General features: G+C 49.6%; 1 protein-coding gene across 1 annotated transcript in view; it reads left to right on the top strand.

The window, feature by feature from the left end:
- The window catches only part of LOC123025172, a 91,899-nt gene that overhangs the window by 33,755 nt on the left and 36,024 nt on the right, over positions 1 to 22,120 (top strand). Inside the window, exons 26-41 of the mRNA XM_044433686.1 lie at positions 560 to 740; positions 1,470 to 1,681; positions 2,665 to 2,853; positions 4,135 to 4,274; positions 6,268 to 6,430; positions 7,070 to 7,156; positions 7,393 to 7,527; positions 8,129 to 8,248; positions 9,076 to 9,234; positions 10,540 to 10,757; positions 11,490 to 11,686; positions 12,286 to 12,588; positions 15,892 to 16,118; positions 17,815 to 17,973; positions 20,084 to 20,440; positions 20,707 to 21,066. Coding sequence (XP_044289621.1) covers positions 560 to 740; positions 1,470 to 1,681; positions 2,665 to 2,853; positions 4,135 to 4,274; positions 6,268 to 6,430; positions 7,070 to 7,156; positions 7,393 to 7,527; positions 8,129 to 8,248; positions 9,076 to 9,234; positions 10,540 to 10,757; positions 11,490 to 11,686; positions 12,286 to 12,588; positions 15,892 to 16,118; positions 17,815 to 17,973; positions 20,084 to 20,440; positions 20,707 to 21,066 — 3,207 coding nt within the window. The remainder of the gene's footprint in view (positions 1 to 559; positions 741 to 1,469; positions 1,682 to 2,664; positions 2,854 to 4,134; positions 4,275 to 6,267; positions 6,431 to 7,069; positions 7,157 to 7,392; positions 7,528 to 8,128; positions 8,249 to 9,075; positions 9,235 to 10,539; positions 10,758 to 11,489; positions 11,687 to 12,285; positions 12,589 to 15,891; positions 16,119 to 17,814; positions 17,974 to 20,083; positions 20,441 to 20,706; positions 21,067 to 22,120) is intronic.

Raw genomic sequence — 22,120 nt, forward strand, 5'->3', positions numbered from 1 at the left:
TACTCGGAGGAGGGCTTTCTCTGCGGTGGCGCCCAATCTATGGAATGCGCTCCCCAGAGAGGTCCGCCTGGCGCTGTCGTTATTTGTTTTTCGGCGCCAGGCGAAGACCTTTTTATTCAAATGTCATTTTAATTGTTAATAGTATTTATTCATTTTATTCTTTGGCCAGGGCGACTTAATTTATACTGTTAATTTATATTATTCTATGGAAGTTTATTTATGGATGTGAGCCGCCCCGAGGCTTTGGCAAATGGGGCAGCATAGAAGTCTCCTAAATAAATAATAAATAATAAATAATAATAATAGCAGTGGATCATCCTCCGCGAGTCTCGTTTTCAGATCTTCACTTCAGAATGCACCAAGGTGCGCATGGCTCCCCTCTTTCAGGACTGGACCACGTCAGACAGCAGCTCTTTCATATGCAAAGGTGGCGCTGGCGATGGGTCAGATAGAAAGGAGCATTCCCAGCTGTGGTCCCACCGGGATCCCTGACGGGGTGTCCTTGGGCACCCAGCCCTGGGAAGGCTGCTGTGTATGAAACGCAACCCCTTTCCCCCAGTTCTCAGTCCAAGTGCCGGAGAAGCAAGTGGACTACAGAACCCAGCTGCAGCACTCCCATGCCAGCCAGAACTACCCCGAAAGTAGCACCAGCCTCAAAGTGCATTACAACAACCGCACGCCCGTCGTGGCTGGGCTGCAGTGGAAAGACTCGTCAAGGCACCCTCTGAAGAAATGGGAAGGTGAGCGCATCGGCCGAGCCCTGTGCCCCCCAGTCGAGTGTTCCCTTCACCCCGTGGTCAACCGGCCCCCATGGGAAGCCGTCAAGCAAACATGAGTGCAACCGCACCCACGCACCCATGTTCCCCAGCAACTGGTGGACATAGGCATGCTGCCCTGATCCTGGAGGTAGCCCAGGACCTTCGGGACCGATAGCCAGAGATGCTCCTCCAGGGATTTGCCCGGTGCCTTTGCGACTCGGAGGCTTATGAGCATCCTATGGGACTGGGCATTTTCTCTACCTGGCCATTTCCAGCCACCCGGATTTACCTGGGAGGGAGGGAAGCTTGGCGCTACTTGGAATTGGTGCAGGGCTGCAGCTCCAATGTCTTACCCTCCCCGCCCCAAAGCCGAATTGCACCCTCAGAAGTGGGGCTGCCCACATCCTGCTGTCCGTACCAGCGGCAATGGGGCCGGGCAGGATCGCAGAATCTCACAGCTGGGACCCTGGACAATGCTGTGATCTCCTGGATAATAGCGGGCAGCTTACACCCGAAGTCACACTCTGCTTTTAAGCACCTTTGCTTGTTTTGAGAGAGGCACAAAGATATCCATCCATTCATCAAGGAACTTCGATTCTGCCTTCAGCGCTTATGTTCCTAAAGAAGTTTTTATGCACAGTAAACAGCGAGTCGGCACCATTATGGAGAACAGACGCTTCCAGGTAGACACCGTTTTCCATTCTTTATTAGGAACGTTCAACATGGACACGCCCTGGCTGTATCTGTATGCAGCTCACAAGCTACACCAACCCCAGCGTTCAGCTTATGTGGCCACCGTGGACTTAGCAGCCGGGAAAGCTTTCGTCCTCAAGGGCCTGGCACTGGAACTCTTCTGCAGAGACAGAGACGGGGAACAGGAAGGGCGGATCCGGATCTACGCACCGGCGACGACTTACCTGCAGGTCAGCTTGTCCCTTCTCTCTTGCCTTTTCAGCCTCTGCATCTGTGGATGATGAGCATGAGTGTTGGACATGATAGCCCCCGTAGAAAAGGAACAGAGAACTCAGGAGAGAGAGGTTTGTGCTTGTAAGCAAGAGAGCGTGTGTGTGTTCAGACAGCACCACAGCCCACACCCAAGGGCTGCACACGGCTTGAAGCCCCTGAGCTGTTGCTGCTGAAGTGCGGACCATCATATGGCCTGAACCCCACTGTGCTTTCCAGCTGTGGCTTATTACTGCAAATGACTCATTGAGAGAACCCATGGTTTGTGGTTGGTTTGTCCTGAGGGTTTGTGGTTGGGTTCTGGTGAACTTGAGGGTTGTTCGGCATGGTTGGTCATCTCTGTTGGGCATAGACAACATGATAACCCATGGTCCAACAATAACCCCCACTTAACCCATTCATGTTGCCTGAACCTAGTCAGGGAGAGAGAATTAATCCATTTAGACAGGTATAACTGGACCCCTGTGCATGGGATAGGGGCCTCACCCCATAGGATTCGTCTTCGGGTTGTCTGCATGATGAGTTGGACAAGATGGGAGGGCAAGTGCTGCCCTCAGCACCGTGGAAAGTACAGTAGATCAGAAATGGAGAACCTCAGCTCCACATGCCAAATCTGGCCCACAGGTGGTTACAGTCTGGCCCTTGAGGGTCTCCAGGTGGGCCTGCACTCTTCCTCGGGCACTGTCCCCCTTTCCCTGACCACCAGCTGTTTGGGGGTTTCCCGGCTTTTGTGACGATCCCCCCACCCATTCTAAAAGGTCTCTCCTAAACCTTAGTTCCTGCCAGCTGGAGATCTATATCAAACCGTGCTGATATTTGCAGAGTTTTAACCCTGCCCCATCCTCCACTTACATGTGGCCTCCAGTTCAGATCTGCTGTTTCTTCTGCAGCAGAAAGAATTGGTGGACGTCACCCACACCTAACAGAGCGTTCTGTTTTCCAGGCGTCCACCGTCAATCGCTTCAGGAAGGGCTTTCTGCACAGCCAGAGTGAAGTGGGGTCTCTGTGGACCCAGCCCATCAAGAATGAGATCCACCTGGAGAACAACGACCAGGCCAAGGTTTTCCACTTCACAATCAAGTCCGCAAAGCAAGAAATCAACATGACAGCAGCTTACTTCCACCTGGAGATGGTGAGACTGCTGGAGCGCTATGCCGATTCACGCTTTCGAGTTTAGGGTGCAAAAGGTGATTCAGAAGGGAGCAGATAGAGCAGCTTCCTCCGGCTGGATCCTCAGGATGTCTTGGACGACAGCTCCCACCATCACTTTAAATTTTTTGCATTTTGTATTGTTAAACTGTCCTGAGACTTCAGTAATGAGATGGTCTAGAAAAGTTTTAAATAAATAAAATCCCCAGCCAGTGTAGCCAAGAGAAAGCTGTGAAAGAGGCAGCTAGATCGATATTAAGCAAGTGTATGCACACCCCAGAAAATAGGCAGGGGCTTTTGTGTGTTGGCACCTCTGCTTTGGAACTCCTTTACTCACAGTCTCTTCATTCTTTCCAAGGGAAATGAAGAGAGAGAGCCCTTCTCTCAGTGTGGCTTCTGTACTCAGATGACTCATTTTGCAGTTTGAGTTATTCCATCACTTAAAATTATTATTATCGTTGTTAATAATAGTTTGTCCCTGATGTTGCCAGCTTAGGGTTTTGCCTACTATTTTTAAGATTACATAAAAAAATGAATAAACTACCTTGTGAACCCTAATGGATAAAACACATCATAGAATCATACAGTTAGAAGGGGCCTAGAATGCCCTTGAGTCCAATCACATGCTCGGTGAAGAACTCAAGTCTCCCATCCCGATTCTAACCAGGCCTGGCACTGCTTAGCTTCCAAGATTAGGCAGGATGAGGCACTTCAAGCTATGTGGAAAAGTCACTATTACTGAAGATAAATCCATAGATGGACCTTCCCTAACCTGATGTCTTCCAACACATCTAAAGCACAACAAGTTGTGAATGACTTCCCTAGACCAGTCAAACCTGATAGGAGCAGGTTTCGATGTATTTTGCGGAACTGCTTTTCCATTGAGACTGGTTTGTTTTCCTCTCTTGGGTGGCCAGCAGCCTTGTATTTTTTATCCCCTCCTCCTCGTTTCCATGGGCAGCCTCCACGCGTGTTATTCTGCAGTTGCAAAAAGCATTAGCAGAGCGCTACTGAATCTTTGGTTGTGAACGGCTAATGTGCAAGCAGCTAGACAGTGGAGTGGGCGTGCATTGGACAGCCCTGCTCGGGCATAGGTGGCTTCTGTGGGATTCTTCTCCCGCAACATCTTTAGCACTAATGGACTCATACGCCTGGATGCATCCTGCTGCTCTCTTTCTGAGTTTCTGTACATCCCGCACCCTTCCCTTCTCCTCCGTGTCAGCAATATAGCAAGAATATCCTGACGGTGATTTCTTGTCTGCAGCCACAAAAGACCAATGTGTCCGTACGGGGCGTGTGGATGGATCACAAGAGCCGAGCACTCGTGCTGCAGCTTGAGGCTCAGATTGAAGAAGTGAGGAGGGAAAAAATGTTCTACCAGAAACGTGGAACTGTCCAGTTCAGGTGCATTCAGTCCCATTTCTTCCACCCCTTCCTTTTCTCCAGATATGCAAGCAGGGCTCAGATATTCCTTCCAGCCAATATGATCTATGTGGCCAGTTATGAAAAAGTTACTCACATGCTCTTGAACTGCATCCTTCTTCCAACCCCTTGTCTTCAGAGGAAGACGCTCCAGAATTAATGGTTCAGGTGTAAGGGCCAGGACATGGGCGGCAGCTGGGACAGGCAGGGCTCTGGGACCAGGCTGTTGGTGGGAAGCCAGGCCCTGCAGCTTAGTAGGGCTAGAGGCAGGTGGTGTGGTCAGCAGTCCAGGGTCAGGGCCAAGGCAGCAGGCAGTCCAATATTATATAGAGTGGGGAGAGAGAGAGAGCACGGTCCAGAAATAGTCCAGTGGTCTGATGCCAGGGAAACAGACATGTAAGGGTGGTCCAGGCAAAAGCGGGCTGGAGCAGAGCAAGAACAACTGGAGCAAGCAAGACACACAGGAGCAGGGCAAGGGCAGACCAGGAGCAAACAGGAGCAAGGCAGGAACAGTCTGGGACAAGGCAGGAGCTTGCTGGAGTAAGGCAAGAACAACTGGAGCAAGATTCGAGGCATGGAGATGCAGGGGCCAGAGCAGAAGAGGGGCCTAGAGACGACTTGCATTGCTGTGGCAAAGAGCGGCAGTGCAGGGAAGCCTTTTATGCTGGTCACCAGGGTCTCCAGCTGCACTGCATAATTGCTCCACAAGTGTTCCTTGGAAGTGCCCACAAACACGCCCTTGCAGGGCCACTCAGGTCCTGATCCTGACACCAGGGCTCAGAGAAAAGCACCATGGGGCTGTGACCTCCCTGGGACTCCGTTCTTCAGGAAGACCCATTGGGGCCAGATCCCCTGCCTCCGAAGAAAGCTGCACTACTATCTTCAGTTTCTGAGTAGCCATGAGAGCACTGGTATGGCCCGACTGCTCTCAGGTCGTTGCAGTCTGAGATTGCTAAAACAGGCCAGGCCCCTTTAAAAGACAAAGCCTCAGTCAATATGAAAGCAGGGCCAGCCGAAATCCAGCAACATTTCTATTTCAACCTCAGTCTGCCTCCGATCCTTGTTGGACCAACACACCAACAACCCAGTCTGGCTTCCAGCCCCAGCCCCAGCACCACTCGGAGCTTTCCGTGGTGCTGATCTTTTCCCCACCTACGTCCTGAGCATCCCGACCCTTGCACCAGACCTGCTCCCTCGCAGACTCTGCAAACCCAGATCTCCCTCACAGGACATCATCAGAACCCATGACCGAAATGGCATATCCTCCTATGTAGCCATTTCTTTTTCTCCAGACAGTAAAAGAAAATAACTAGAAGCGAGTGGTCAAAAGCAACGAAGCAAAGCTGAAAGGAATGCTGTGGATGCAGCACCAAGCCAGGGCTGGGCGTGGGCGACACATCTTCCAGTGGTCTCTCTCTTGTATCAGTCCACCTGCTCAGGCCTTCCTAGTAATGGCAACAGGAAGTGGGCTGGGAGGTGCCATTCAATGTCCCACGGGGCCCTGGACTGCTTGACACTGTGCCATACTGGGGTGTGCTGGACATTTTAATGAAGGCTAGTGAGCCCACGGGGGAGCTGGGGCAGGGCCGACTGGGGAAGGCAGAAGGGGTCCCAGCACCGCATGCTGACTCAGAGGCATCTAAAATGGCTTCCTTTTCAACTATTTGAGTGTGAAGCCTTTCGGGCTGAATTCTCAGTATCACCTGATGAAAATATGTGTCACATTGTTGTACAATGTTCCTCAGCCTGTTTAACGACAACTTCCAACTTTCCCTGCCATCCTAGCCATTGGTTACAGTGGCTGGGGATGATGGCAGTTGCAACCCAGCACATTTGGAGGGATCCAAGTTGGGGAAGACTGGTGTTGTAGTAGTCCTGGACCGAAGGCAAGTAAGCACCAGCAATCCCCCCCCCCACCCCCCCACCACCTCTCTGCTTTGACCCAAGATCCTGCTTTCTTTTCTTCACAACGTAGGCATCCGTTTAAGCTGCCCATTCCAGGAAGCTTCCTTATCCAGGAAACCTTTACTGTGAATAAAAAGGAGAAGCATTACTACTTGGAAACCAAAGTGCTGGTAAATGGAGTGGAAGAGTCGGTCCAGACTCTCACGCTTGGTTATCAAGCAGAACACCCCTATGTGAGTGGATATCTTACAGGTTTTATTTTTAATTAATTGATTCATGCCTATATTATCTAACAACCAAAGGTCTCTGGGTGGTTCACAGCCAACATATTTAAAAACAATATAGAATATACCAATTAAACATTAATTTAGAAATTAATAATTTGGCAAGTTGGCAATACCAAATTTTAAATCAAATAACAAACAGAAAAACAAAAATTATACTTTCAAAAGACCCTGTCCAAGAACCAAGAGGCTCTATTAACTAATTAAATCCCTGGCAGTAGGAGTACAGTCTTTCCTTGGCACCGAAAATATAGTAAAGTTGGTGCCAGGTGGGCCTCAATGGGGAGCTCATTCCATAAATGGGGCCGGGGGACAGGAGAGCACCACTAAAAAGGCTCTTCTCCTTCTTGCCGCCATCCAAGCCTCCCTCAGAGGTGGCAGTCAGAGAAAGGCCCCAGAACTTGATCACAGAGTCCGGGCAAATACAGGTTGGGAGAGGCATTCTGCCAGGTATTGTAGTCCCAAGCTGTGTAGTACTTTATAGGTCAAAACCAGCATCCTGAAAGTTTCAGTCATAATGTAGGCCAGAAAGATGTTGCATATAACTCATCTTTGTACATTTCCCCCATCCCTACCCTCTGTTTCCAGATTTGTGCTAGATTGGCTCATCCCTACAACAGCCAGGTATTCCCCCAAACCATTGAATTATGCACTGCGGCTCGAACTCTCAGCCAGGTGAGTTTCTTTGATGAGGAAGGGCCGATTCACTATTATGTGCAGAGTGCTCTGTAAAGGAGGACACCTGGCCACCTAAGCAGGAGGTTCCTCGGGCTGGCAGGGAACCAGGGCTTGGCAAATGCCCAGGGCTGCTCAATTGCCCATACTTTCATTCGGATCACATCTTAGCTCCTTGTCCCCTCTTCATATTCAAATAGAGATGCCCCTTAAAAACTCAAAATGTCAACCCACAGGCTAAAAGAGAGGTTGAAGCGAACCTGAAAACCAATGGGGAAGAGATACTCAGCTTCCTGGGGAAGTACCATAACAAATCTGGAGCAGGTGATTCCCAACACCTTGTACAGATGAATATGGCCCATTCCTTCCAGGTACTGGTATCAAACTTGCGGAAGAGGCTGCATTTTCTCTTGTTTCTGTCTTTCTGCCTGGAGTTTTGAGGGGTTTATCAAATAATTTAGAGTTCTTTCCCTTAATTACATTGCATCAATTTTCTTTCAGGTGAAGAGTTAAATGCTTTCCTTAAATCTTCTAGTCTACAATCTTATCATGGTCAATGTGTGATATCTAAACAGAATTCCTATGAAATGACAAAAGATCTTGGCAGCAAAATCTCAATACTCTTGACAATTTTCAGGTCCCATGAGAGAAGCTCCTGAAAATGGGAACTATTGAATTATCATATGAACGTGCCACGTAATTTGGTGTTTTGCTGTTGAGATGAACGAGCTAAAATTGTTCTCAGCAATTGTTCTCCATTTCCCTTTACCCTGAGTAGATCTAAACACAAATCCAGCAATGTTTCGTTTGTTTGTTGTGCAGAAACTCCGCCTCCTAGTTTCAGCTTTACTACCTAACCATTTTCTTACGCAGGGCCTGTCCAAGTTGGACAAAATGAACCAGAAAGCCTTTTATTAAGCTGTGGAAAAGGAAATCTCTAAAGTGCATTTCTGGCTTCTCTCTCCTTACTAGCTCAAGTTTCCACAGTCACTTGCTGTGAATGGAAAGCTCTTCTCAAGGGAAATTAAGCCGGCCAATTTTGCCTGGGGGGTGGCTGTAAAAACTACAATCAACCAACAAGGCATTTCACAGGTCAGGTATCGTGTTTCATGTTGCTAACTCATGGGATGCAATGTGGAGACATTATCAAATTAATCTCAGCTGGGCCATAGGCCGAGGGATGAGCAGGGAAACAGGAGCAGTGAAACAAGCCAGAATCGAGAGTCAAAGAATTAGTTGGAGTCAGAGAACAACGCAGGAGGCAGGGCTGGAGAACAGGCCAAAGTCACCTCTAAGGACAAAGCTGAGGCAGACCGGGAACACAGCAGAGCTCTGGAAGAGAACCCGTTGTTCAGACAAGGGTCACCTGAAATAAGAAGCCCTGTTACACTCCTTCCTACTCAGAAACATCCAGTGGACATCCTGGGTGGGTAGAGTCAGCCCAGAACTGGAAGGCTGTTCACGAAGAAGACTGCCCCCTTCTGTTCATGGCTTCAAGGGGCAAACATATCCAAACCAAGCAGTTCCTGCTCTTTCCCCCACCGCTATCCCCAAGCGGGGCTGTGCCAGCAGTCTCTGAACTTGGAGCAACACTTCTGCTCCACACCTGGACTCCTTTTTGGACACCTGGACCAAGTGCCAGTTTGTGTTTTCCTACCTTAATCCATCTCAGGACTGCAATGTTTCATAATGATTTTCTACCGTGATAGAATTTCAGAACTGGGAAAGGCCCGATGCTTCCTGCTTTCTACTTAAACAGAGTTCCAACCATGTGTCTCACTGCTTCCTTACACAGTTAGAAGGAGGGGGTCTAAAAAGAGCACGCCTCCTTATACGAGAACGATTTCTGTTCATTCGCTTTCCCCAAATCATCATCCAGTAGATGTTGGTCACTTCCAACCTACCCTTCTTCCGTACAGTATCGTTCGTCAACGTTTACGCACAATCTGAGACTTTACTTCTTTTCAACATCTTTGTGCCGACAGTTCAGTGCCTGGCTGAATGGATCGGATGCTGGATTTGGAATCTCCTCCCAGCTTCTTCACCTGAATCAGTCAAACTTTGCTCCAAGTTTTAAGGTACTAAGGTTTATAAGATTCCTCCCTATCTACCTGTTCTCCCCTGCAGAGGAGGGCAGAACACGCTGCAATGGAGCAAAGCTCAGGGAGCCAAGGTTCCATTTGGATGCCAGGAAGCACTTCCTGACAGTCAGGACCCCGAGGGTGTGGAATGGGCTTCCACGGGAAGTCCTTGAGGCCCCATCGGTGTGGGTGTTCAAGGATAGGCTGGACATGCACATGGTGGACATGTGAGCAGAGCCGGCTGGAGTCGAGGGTCAGACTAGATGGCCCCGGAGGCCCCTTCTGACTCACTCTGTTTCTATCTATCTATCTATCTTGGAGTAATGGTGGAATAGCTCAATGCAGCCAGTGTGGAAAGGACAAATTCCATGTTAGGCATAATTAGGGAAGGCATTGAAAATACAGCTACTCAGATCACTTAGAATACTGTGTACAAGCCTGACTATCACATCCAAAAAGGGATGTTGGAGAGCTGGAAAAAGTACAGAAAAGGGCAACTACCATGATCAAGGGGCTGGAAATGTTTGTAAAATCTGGGACTGTCTGGCTTAGAAAAAGGGTGAGTAAAAGGGGAGACATGGTAGAGGTATACAAACTTATGCATGATGTAGGGAAAAACTAAAATGCTGGTATTCATAATTCCAGGACTAATACAAGCATTCATAATACTAGAATTCGGGGTCATCCCATAAAGTGAACTGGTGGGAGATTTAGGACTTTTTCACACCACGTGTAGTTAAGCAATGGATTTCGCTCCCACAAGATGTGGTGATGGCCACCACTTTGATGGCTTTAAAACAGGAGTGGACAACTGCATGCAGGAGAAGGTTCTCAACAGCTAACTAGAAACACAGAAACAGAGCGAGTCAGAAGGGGTCTCCCGGGCCATCTAGTCTGACCCCCGGCTCCAGCCGGCTCCGCTCACTCTGATGTCTATGTGCTACCTCCAGTATGTGTCTGTGTGCACCAATTGTTGGAGAACATGACTGGCGGGGGAGGGGGTGCTGGACACGTATCCTGCTGGGAGATTTCCAATGAGGGCAGCTGGTTGGACTCAACGAACCTTGATCTGATCCAGCACAGCTCTCCCTAAGATCACACGGAGGCCAGCGAAGCAGAGTGACCTTCTGGGCACAGTCACCCTCCAGTTCATGGAGGGCAACCAAGCCAGTGATGGAGAAGGACCAAGTCAGCCTGCTTGTCTCTGCTGTCCCCGAACCAGAAGAGTCACGGGTCCTTAGCAAGGGCTGCCCTACTCTGTAACTCAAGAAGGTCCTTCTTTCCTTGCTCCCCTGTGGCTAGGTCCATGCTACCACAAGTCGATATGGTGGACAGAACCACAATGGATCCTTCTACCTTCATTCCGGGGGAAAAGATCTAATCATGCTGGAAGCTGACTTTGTCCGTGAGATGAGGAAGAACACCCAAACTCTCCAAGCGAGCACTCTCCTAAAGCAGGCCATCGTAACCCAACCGGAATGTTTATGGCTGCAGTTCACAGGAAAGAGGTCGCCAGCAAGGTAAAAGAAGCCAAGAGTGCAGAGCTGGACGCAACCCAGTTTGACTCCAAGGACCACGTCTGCTGTGGGCAGGGGAACTAGAGGCTGTGCAGGCATGCGCTCCTTTGGCTTCTGTGCTGCGCACTTGACCGTGCATTGAACTCCCTGGAGAAGAAACCCGGCAGGACCCCCTTCCAGACCTTGGCTGATGCAACATGCCCAAGTGCGAACTGAGCTGGGCAGGGGTGGGGTGCCCAGAAACAGTGCCCCCCCTCACACACACACACTGTGTACCCATTTTAAGCCCTCACATGCTCAGGCAAATGAGGCTGATATGTTTGCAGGCGATTTGCCTTGTTTTCCCTGTAAGGAGCCCAAGGGGGCTTTCCTAGTCCTCTGCACCTGAGTTTTCTGCGTTCAACAACCCTGAGAGGGGGGTGAGGCTGAGCAGCTCCAGTGAGCTTTGTGGCCCAGTGAAGGACTGACTGGGATTTCCCAGGTCCCAGTCCACATCCTGACCGCTGCTCCACAGTGGCTCTCTTGAGCTAAGAACTGCGATTGGCCCAATGTCCCCAGTGACCTTCACAGCCAAATGGGGCTAGAACCCAGATTTCCTATGTCCTAGACCCGTGCTCTAACCACTGTGCCATACTGATTCTCCTTGTGAATTGGCAGTGCTGGCAGTGAAGGTGGCTGCTTCCTCCAGAGGCAACTGCCCTTGTCCGCTTACGTCCGCTTCCCTCTCGCCCCCAGGGTTACGCTGTCTTCTGCAGTGAAGCTGAACGAGCAGTCCTTTCGCCTGGGCGTTACTGGGTCAAAGGAGCAGAAAGGGGGACCGGTGCTCACCCTCCACAGCAGCATCCAGCACAACCTGGATGGGGTGACGCGCTTGGTGCCCCAGGAGCTTTCCCTGGATGGCTCTCTCAAGTGCAAGAACAACCTTCACGAAGGTAGCGCGTTATTCCAGGGGTGGGAAACCTCTTGCAGCCGGTGGGCTGAATTCAGCTTGGAGATGCTCTTGGGACCACGTTCCACTGGGGGTAGGACTGAAGGCAAAAAGGACCTCAACAGCAGCCAAGATGATGATGATGATGGAGGATACCCACATGTTCTAGCTTAAAGCTTGTACTACCCTCGTAAGACGTAGCTTCTCAGCCTTTTAGAATGGGGGAAACCACAAAACTGCCAAACAATTGGTGGTCCAAACATGTTGGTTCATTTTATTTATTTATGATATGTATATGCCTCCTTTTTTCCTTCAAAGAACTCTGGACAGCTTACATAAACCTCTTCCTCCTCCTCTCCATCTGATCCTCACAACAGCCCTGTGAGGTAGGACAGGCTGAGAGTGAGTGACTGGCCCTAAGTCACCCAGTAAGCTGCATGGCTGAGCGGGGACTAGAACCCAGATCTCCCAATCCCCCAGTCAAACAATCTCACCACACCGGCCTTCTGTTTAGACAGAAAAAGCAGCTAGCTGGGGAACGTTGAGGTGTTTTCCAGCTGAAAACAGCAGTTTTTTGGGGACTGTCTTTCTGGCATTTAACAGGCATTCTGAGAGTGATGGTTAACCAGTCCGCGTTTGGGATACACATCCGGACCCGAAATGCCTTTGGGAATGCAAGCTTCCACAACATCACTGTGGGCATGACACAGAATGTCAGTCAGGCTTTCCTGAAAGAGGCAAAGATCAGAGGGCAGCTGGAGCTCCAGAGAGGCCTCCAAAAATGTGCAGTCAGCATTCGGATGGACACCGGAGCTCTCTGCGTGGATCTCTCAAACCTCATCCTTCAGGAGCAGATTGGTGTCACGGGCTCGGTCGTGCACAACTTCAGCACTTTATCCTGGGCAGGTACAGAAAGCTTGGCCGTTTTTAAGAACAAAATGCCATTTGTGAAGGTCTGGTCTTTTGTCCTCAAGCATAAAAATGTTTTAATAAATAAATAATAAATAATAAAATAAGTGGCAGCCAGACTCTCCCGTCAGGGCTACTTGGGCTTCCCAGATCAGGCCACCTTCTGTATCTTTCCCGTGCCATCGGCCTCGCTTGTGCAGAGCCAGGTGTCCGGACACGCACTTGGTCCAGTGTCATGAGTGGAGCCAGGGGTCAGAGTAGATGGCCCAGGAAGCTCCTTCTGACTCACGCTGTTTCTATGTTTCTTGTCATTCACTGGCCATGCGCCTTCCAACTGCAAACTCCAGATACAGCGAACGCCACGGGTGCTGAAATGGAGCTGTCGAGAAACAGGATGGGGTGACCGGCATGTTCCTGGAAGCCCCAACACTTTCAGAAGTACAGGAAAAACCTTCTTAGAAAGGCAAACCTAGTGAGGATTGCATATGCCCCACGTGCAAAAAAAGGTAGAGGAACAGAAGGGCTGGGACAGGGCCGTCTTAGTGCGTGGGCCTGATGGGCGCTTGCCCTGGGCCCCATACTAATCTGTGTATGTTAACCCTTGGAAAATTGGAAAACTTCCAGAATTAACAGTAGTCGTAGTTGTCGCAGGGGCCCCAGGACACTGCTTTGCCCGGGGCCCATCATGCTGTTGAGATGGCCCTGGGCTGGGATGGCCCACTGGAAGAAGGCATGGCTGCTTACAACTCCAAATTCTTCAATTTGTTTCACTCACTTTGCTTGAATCTTAAGTTAGGGCCCTTGGGTCTCCCCATCTAGCTTTATTCTCCATAAAGGCAACAAGGATGGTTCCCATTTATCTTTTATGTTATATATTCCCACAAAGCCTGCTTTTCAGACTGTGCCTTTGCTTTGATCCCGGCCATATTTTTGAGAGTGCATTTTATATCAGTCGAAGTATCTTAAAGCCAACAATTGTTTTACTTGGTTCACAGCCAACTCAATGATGTTTTTAAGACGCCAACATCAAAGCTGAGTGGAAATAATAGTTCAAAGTTGGCTCAAACCAGGAGGGATATTTTCAGTTCCAACTGCAAGTAAACTTTACCTTCAAAAGGTTGCTCTACTTTTCTACTAGCAAAAAGGCTACCACTCAATACAAATGAACATTTTATTCCTTGCCAGGTCCTTTTGAGAGGAGCGGGCTTACAAGCCTCCTTCGGGAACATCTGGAAGATATTCTGGAATAGTCTTCCCCAGCCTGGTGCTCTCCAGATGTGTTTTACCACAACTTCCCACATCTGACGCTCGTGAGCAACGGGGAGTGGATTGAAGTGCCCATGGCCATGCTTGCTGGAGAATAACAAGCTGTAGTCCAAGACAGGGGAACATGGATAAACAGAAAACAGATCTCCAGTTGTTTTGAACTTTAGCTCCCATTATGTTATGTTGTTCGCGAAGCCATGCCCGACCCATCGCGACCCCATGGACAACCTTCCTCCAGGCCTTCCTGTCCTCCACCATCCCCCGGAGTCCATTTAAGCTCACACCAACTGCTTCAGTGACTCCATCCAACCACCTCATCCTCTGCCGTCCCCTTCTTTTTCCATCTATTGTTCCCAGCATTAGGCTCTTCTTCAGGGAGTTCTTCCTTCTCATTAGGTGGCCAAAGTATTTGAGTTTCATCTTCAGTATCTAGCCTTCTAAAGAGCAGTCAGGGTAGATTTCCTCTAGCACTGACCAGTTTGATCGCCTTGCGGTCCAAGGGACTCTCAGGCACCTCCTCCAGCACCACATTCAAAGGCCTCAATCCTTCGGCGCTCAGCCTTCCTTATGGTCCAGCTTTCACAGCCATACATTGCAACTGGGAAAACCATGGCTTTGACTATACGCACTTTTGTCAGCAACTTCTGCCAACTTGGCCAATGATCAGGAATGCTGAGAGCTGAAATCCAATGTTACCAAGATCTGCTTTTGCCTATCTTTGCTCGAAAATGAAAGGATTGTTAAAAGTGGGAGCAGGGATTTGCTTCTGAGATGCAAAGCTCCATGTCCTTACTTGATGTATGTGTGAGAGTTCTTCAAAAAGTTTCTGGACTTTCTAAAACTTTATGTACTAAGACTCTCAAAAACAAATTACATCACTTTTGTACATAGTCATTTTCCTTTGCAAAGCATTTTTCCGAGCGTCATACCAACTTTTTAATGCCATCAGCAAAAAATATATGAAATATATTTATAAAATGTAAAAGTGCGGAAACTTTTTAAAGACCCCTTATATTTACAAATTTATATTGCCACTTCACATTGAAACAGCTTCCACAGTAGAGAACAACAAAAGAGAGCCTCTGGCTATGGGGCGCCACACAAATGCGATAGATAAATAAATAAGAATAAAACTCCAGATTAAGAGATAAAAGCCAAGCCAACAGAATGCCAATTAAAAATTGTGATTGGTCCATCCAGACAGGCTTCCTGAAACAAAGATGCTTCCTGAGGTTTTGAAGCACTGGTGCTTGCCTGACTTCCAGGGGCAGGAAGATCCCCAGAAAGGGGGCTGCCCCACTTGCAGGCCCCTCTCTCGCTTGGACTCTCATCGGTCCAGACCGTAGGACCACAGGGAACCACCAAGCGGTCCTCTGGTGACCTCTGTGACTGGGCAGATCAGTACGGGAGAAGCGGCTTTCCAGGATACCTGGCTGGCCCCAGGTGGTGTATTGCTTTGCACACCACTTCCAGGACCTCTGCTCTGCCCGGGTAGCATTTTATTTTATTTTATTTTTATTAAAACATTTATATGCCGCCCCATTCGCCGAAGCCTCGAGGAGGCTCACAACATAAAAAATAACAGTAATAACAATATAAAATATGAAATAACAATATAAAATAAATAACAATATAAAAGAAGTTGCCCTGGCATGTCGGCAGCCAGTGCAGTGAGGGAGGAGCTCCCGCAAACAGCTGCACTCAGCAAGTTCTGCTCTAGTTCCAGCGTCCAGACGAGCCCTCAGGGCGGCAGCACCGCCCTGGTGGATGAATTCGGAATGCCCCCCCCCCCCCCGGGCGTCTGCTGGAAGGCACCTGGGCATTCAACACGGACTGTTTTAAAACTTGCAAAGAGCGTAAACCATGTGGGTTGGCCGTTCCTGGGATTTCGGCAGATGTGAGCAAGGGGGCCGAGCCTTTCCTTCCCTTGCTGCAATCCTCTGAAGGTTCTGGTTACACTGGGGGCAAACGCCTGCAATTACACCCATGCACACACTTTCATTTTGCTCCCTCCCTCCCTCCCTCTCTCTGTAGGGCTCCCTACAGAAAATAGGATCGCAGCCACCTATGGCCACAGGGAGAGCAACCGCACTGGCACTCTCAAACTTCAGGGAGGCGGCAAAAGGCTCACGGCCACATTCAGAGCTGAGAAGCTCCCCTCACCCTTCCAAGCTCAGCTCACCATGAGCCTCACGCACAACCTCGCGGAGCTCAAGCAACGTGGGATGCCTTTCAGCGCCGGAGGCACGTGCTACTACCGAGTAAGGAGATCCAGTAATGCGCGGACAGCAAATCTTCTTTCTGAGGCAGCACTTCAGGAGGCTTCAGAATGTCAGATCCTCGAACAAGAGATACATAACACCAACAAATAAATGAAAATGGAGCATAATTAAGGCAGCAGCCCGTTCTCGAGGCCTTTTGGTGTCTCCATGGGCTAATGATAGGAGCGCGCACAGCCTGGAGTTTTGCTCTTCTGCAAACCAAATATGGAGAGAGAACCGTATGATCGGGGGATGCCCAAGGCTTGCAGAGGGACAAAAAAAACTAAATTCCTCCCCTCCTTCAGCAGAAAACTAAATGCCTCCTCCAGAGTAAAGAGGACTGAAGGTGCTCTGGGACCACTGAAAGAGGAGCATCATTTTAAAATTATTTTTGGCAGGAGTATCCGGTTGAGAGGATGGATGCGGTGGCTCAGGAGCGGCTGGCCAGGCTGTGACATGAGGGACATGCTGGTGGTTTCAGCTGGCCATCACGACCCCATTGGTCTGGGAAAGAGATGATCTGGCTGGGGGGGGGGGTGCGGCCATCAGGGACTGAGCGCCCCCTTTGGGGAGCGCAACACATTTGGTGAGCGATACGCTACTTCAGATAGCTAAACCAGAAGCTATCCTGTGTGTCCTCTGAGGCCATTCAATTGCCCAGAGGCAATTGCCCAGAGGTTCCTTTCCCCATCAGAGTTGTCAAAATCTCCCCGTTTCCATCCCAGAGTTTCAGGCTCGCCCCCTTTCAGGGCTCTGTATGTTTTTTGTTGTCATGTGCTATCAAGTCATATCTGACTTATGGCAAGCCCCTGAATGAAAGCCCTCCAAAATGCCACATCCGTGACAGTCCTGCTCAGTTCTTCTAAATCCAAGGCTATGGCTGAGCTGATGGAGTCCCGCCCATCTCACGTTTGGCCGTCATTTTCTACCCTTCAACTTCCCCTCGCGTGATTGCCTTCTCCAGGGAGCTCTGCCTCCTTGTGATCCGTTTCTGTGCTTCCTTGGATGCATCTGTTCTGTGATGACTTGGGGGCATGTGAATACGCAGAGATCAAAGACAGTTTATAGGATGGATTCTGCCTGCTCTTTCCATTTCGGACAAGAGGCCCACTGGGCCAGGCACTGCGAGTGCTGGTAAGGACATCACATCACTGAGCGTTACTGAAGCCTGGTTTGCACAATTCTGGTACGGATCCAGCCTTGAGCAGGAATATGGGTCAGTCAGGTTCCATGTGGAAGCCTGATGGAAATAGGGAAGCTCCATGTGATGCTGCGGCTGTCCATGAGCTGCTCCAACAAGGAGCCAAGCCAGACTGAGCCTTAAATTAGAATGTGGTTGCTTTAGAATTGTCGGCCCTGCCACTACACTGAGACTTGACCTCTTAACGTGGCCAGTGCTGTTCAAGTCAACTCTCAGTGATGTGGGAGTGGCTAGATCAGGCTAGTGTGTTTGAATTGAACACTTTCACCCAGATAACCAACCGCCCAAGAATGGCAAGGACCCCGAGATCTTTCTGGAGAAGTGGGCCCAATGTGGTTGATTCTTCATGAGCATGTCTTCCCATGAGGTTGATGCCTCTGGAGTGTCTTTTGAGACAAGAAGGCAGGGTCCTCTGAGGACAAGAGTCCAGGGCCTTGGTGCCTGACACTTGCCCAACCAGTGTCTTTCTGCATCATACCCTTTTCCCCTGGTTAGAATTTCAGCCAGAAGCTTGCAGTGGGGGTGATGATCCAGGCTGGTGAAGAAGAGTTTGCGGTTGAACTGGAGAATCGAGGCAACAACAGTGCAGCTGGGTTTTCCCTATTCTTCCATCACAACATGGGACTCCTTCAGATCATCCCATCAGTAATACAGGTCAGTAGAAAATCCTTTGCTGTGTTATTTGTCCAGGAAGTCACCTTAAGCAGAGCAAGACCATCGCACCTTCTAATTCAGCATTATCTACACTGAGAGCCAGCGCTTCTCCAGGTGTTTTTCCCAGCCCTAACAGGAGGAGGCAGGGATCGAACCTGGAACCCTACAGGTGTTATCCTAGGACTGGGGAGGGCCAGGTTCAAATTCCCCACTCAGCCAAGAACCTCACTGTTATGTCCACACACTTGCATTCACAGACTCATCTGCCTCACGGGGTTGTGTGAGGATAAAATGATAGGAAGACCCCTGCATGCCCTCTTGAGTCGATCAAGTAAGGCTGGCTATAAACATAAACAATGAATAAATCTTGACCACTTCCTGCAGCATCTGGGGTGGGTGGATGGGATATGGGCAGAAAGAGAAATAACCAGCCACCCAAGAAATGGCTGTCAATTACTCATCACACACCAAGACATGAATCATTTCTCATATTAAAGCCATCTTTTTGTTTCCGTATTTATTGATCTTCTGCAGGTCTGGTGTGGTGGTGAATCTACATCTTGTCAGCTATCTGGCTACTGTAGCGCAGAAGCTAAAAGCCACTTCTTGGAGGTACAAGTTTCTTTTTCTAAGCTTGGCTGGCAGCAATTTGCCATTTCAAGGTTTCGCTAGACTTCTGCAACGCGCTCTGCGTGGGGCTGCCCTTGAAGACGGTCCGGATACTTCAGTTGGTGCAGAATTGAGCTGCCAGGTTGCTGACGGGGACTGGGCGTTGTGCTCATATAACCCCGGTCCTCCGTCAGCTCCACTGACTCCCCATTGAAGTCCGGGCCCAATTCAAGGTGCTAGTTATTACTTATAAAGCCCTTAACGGCTTGGGACCTGAAGGAGCACCTCCTTCCCTATGTGACCGCCCGCCCACACCTTGAGATCTGAGGTAAAGGTCCTGCTCCGGGAGCCCTCCGTGAAAGATATTAGGAGGGTGAGTACCCGGAGGAGGGCCTTCTCTGCGGTGGCGCCCCACCTATGGAATGCGCTTCCCAGAGAGGTCCGCCTGGCGCCGCCGTTTTTTGTTTTTCGGCGCCAGGCCAAGACCTTTTTATTCAAACGTCATTTTAATTGTTGAATTTATTTATTGATTTTATATTTATGCCGGGTTGTCTCCAGATTTTTATGTATTTTTCTGTATTTGTATAGTTATTTATTTGTATTGGAAGCTGCCCCGAGGCTTTCGCGAATGGGGCAGCATAGAAGTGTTCCAAATAAATAAATAAATAAATAAATATCATGGAGAAATTCTACATCTTGGCAGATGTTTTAAGCACAGAGATGGGATGAATTCCCTGGTCTGCGTGTGCAGACATTCAGGCACTTGCTTGCTCGATATCTCGCACTACCGGACACAAGTGTGCCTGTGCCTTGCTCCAACAAGAAGCAGAGCCAGACTGAGCCTTAAGTAAGAGGTGGTTGTTCAATGGTTGTTGTCTCTGCCCTGAGGCTTTTGTCCCCGAAAGGACCTCTCCTGTTTTCGCAATCCACCAATGGTCAGTCTCATGTTCTCATGGCTGCAGCCCCTAAGCTCCAAGAATGGTTGGGATCCCCAGGGTCCTTCTGGGCATCTGAGAGCAATGAGATTGATGCTTCATGAAACTCACTTTGCGCACCGGTGAGGGACCTCTTCCAGCCCAAATGCTGAATTCAGTCCCTGACAAGCTCTCCCATGGTGGGCAATGCTGAAAACCAAAGGTGCAAGGCCAAAATCTCTGGGAAGGCCATCGTATTTCAGCTTGAAGTATTGCTGCCAGTGTCCAAGCCTTCAAAGAAGCACTTCAGACTAGGGGGGAAACTACACAGACTTCAGAGAAACACTGAATGATTGGTGCTGGGGAGGGAGGAGGATGCGGCCCTCGGGGGCCTCCGAGTGAGCTAGGCGTGGTCTCCAGACTGGAGCTTCTACACCATTACCATAATCAATAGGCCGCTGCTTGTTTTGGGCACATGCCAATGGCTGTGGATGCCCATAGCAAGAAAATAGCTGCACCCTTTTAGGCTAACATGCAATCCACAGCATCAGCCAGACTGACAGCCTGACTCTTCTTTGTTTCTTTAGGCACCAGCAAGAATTTTGCTGAATGGATCCATGTTTTCTAGCAACTGCACATCCCACGCAACTGAGGAGGGCATTTCTGCTGACAACTTGGCTCAGTCCCATCTCCCCCCAGCCCGCAGCCCCAGGCATACGGCGGAGATCCACCTTAGCCATGTATGGCCTTACCTCGGGTCTTTGGGCCTCGCCCAAGAGAACTGGATAAAATTATCTGCTGTGGAAGGAGAGGCGTACAAAGGCCTTATGGAAGTTGCGCTTGGGGGATGCATGTTCACAGGCAATGGAGAACTGAGTCCGATGGGTGAAGCCACAGCTGTGAGATGGAGAGTTATTCTTCTGAATAAATGTGACCTTTTGGAGGTGATTATTTCAGTCTTTCTTCTAAGGCCGGCTTCCCCAGCCTGGTGTTCTCTGAATGGCCTGAATCTCACTTTGCAGCATTCCTGCCCATTGGCCATGCTGGCCGAGACAGGAGGAAACTTTAATTCCAGAAAGTCTAATGGGTACCGAGTTGTTAAATTAGTCTCAAGTAGTCAGCTGAGGAAGTGATTCTGTGAAATAAACTCAAGATGAGAGCAGATTCTTTTTCAAGGCAAACTTTCACCTCTTTCTCTCTGGTCTTCTAGAATGTGAAGATACCGCTGAATCTAGACTCTGGCGGATCCTTCCTCCAAAACAACGGCAATGCCACTTTAACCTCGTACTTCCGGAGTGACGGCCAAGCAGCTGATGTGCAGCTGGAGATGTCTTCTGTAGAGAAATACACCTTGCGAGGGACACTGACTCACTCGGTCTCCCGCCTCCATGACTTAGGGCTACCTCCCAAAAACGCAGTGGCCCTCTCTGTGACCAATGACAGCTCCATCCTTGGAGGACGTCTGTCTCTAGATGTGGGAAGCTGCAGCCTGGTGGCTCAGGGAGAAATCCAACCCCAAGGCAGAATGGAATGGACACTGGAAATGGAAACAGATTGTACAGCTTTGCAGGTCACTGATGTCCTTGCTTGTTTGTTTTCCTTCCTTTCCTTCCTTGGATGCAGACCCTGGAAATAGGGGCCAGGGATGCTGCAGTCCCACCTCCAGGGCGGTCCGAGATGGAATGGGCCTCCTCTGTGTTTCCTCCGGTGCAGCCGGCATCGCCATCTCTCACCCAGGAGTGGGTCGGTTGGTGGGTATCGTCTTCCAGGAAAGCCTGCTGCTCTGGGGCACCGCACAGCACAGCGCAGATCTTCCAGGCACGGTGCCCCTTGACAGGCATGAGTTATGAGATGTGTCCCCAGAGCTTCCACACCACAACCCTTTGGCCAGCATTCTTGAGAAACAGGGCTAGAGCCTCTGTAGCCTCTCATTTTACCCCGGTGATTGAAATACAATCATCCTGCTCTTTGAGAAGTTCCAGGGACAGGGGAGGAGGAATGAGTTGTCCTGAAATGGGTTTACAAGCTGGACAATGGGTTCTGTGTCTCCCACAAAGCCCCCGGCAGCCCTGGACATTCACAGTGGGCTGGATCAGTTCAGCAAGACAGCTGCCAAGTAGAACCCTCAATGCTCACCTAGAAAAGGCTAAGACTTCCAGGAGGACAAGAGGGCCAAGCACCAGGCAAAGGTAGCTTTAGCAACTGAACGTTCGGCCCATCTGGAAACCGATCAAGCACATTTCCTGTTTTTTGAGGGCTTTTGAGCAAGACACCCTCACTTTCGACCCTCCTTTATTAGGTCAGGTCCTGGATTGAAGTGTTGGCTAGAAAAGGAAGGCCCGGGCTAAAATGATGAGGCTACTGGGCTACTTCAGACCCATCAGGATCTCCCAACAGAGTGTAGAAATTTAGCCAAAGGAAAAGATGGGACATTTTTAAAAAGGCACAGATGAAAGATACAAAAGTCCCCCGTGGTTTAAGCATGGAAAAACACACTGGGTGGTGTGGGGGGGGGGGGCAGTGTGAATTTGTGCAAATCACATCAAAGTCTATCTTTGCACAGACGACTGGACAGAGGTCGTCTGACAATCTGTGAAACGTCACTGGAATGGTTATCAGGATGG

Source organism: Varanus komodoensis, unplaced genomic scaffold (genome assembly GCF_004798865.1).
Source record: "Varanus komodoensis strain SLA01 unplaced genomic scaffold, ASM479886v1 scaffold26, whole genome shotgun sequence".
NCBI classification, from domain to species: domain Eukaryota; kingdom Metazoa; phylum Chordata; class Lepidosauria; order Squamata; family Varanidae; genus Varanus; species Varanus komodoensis.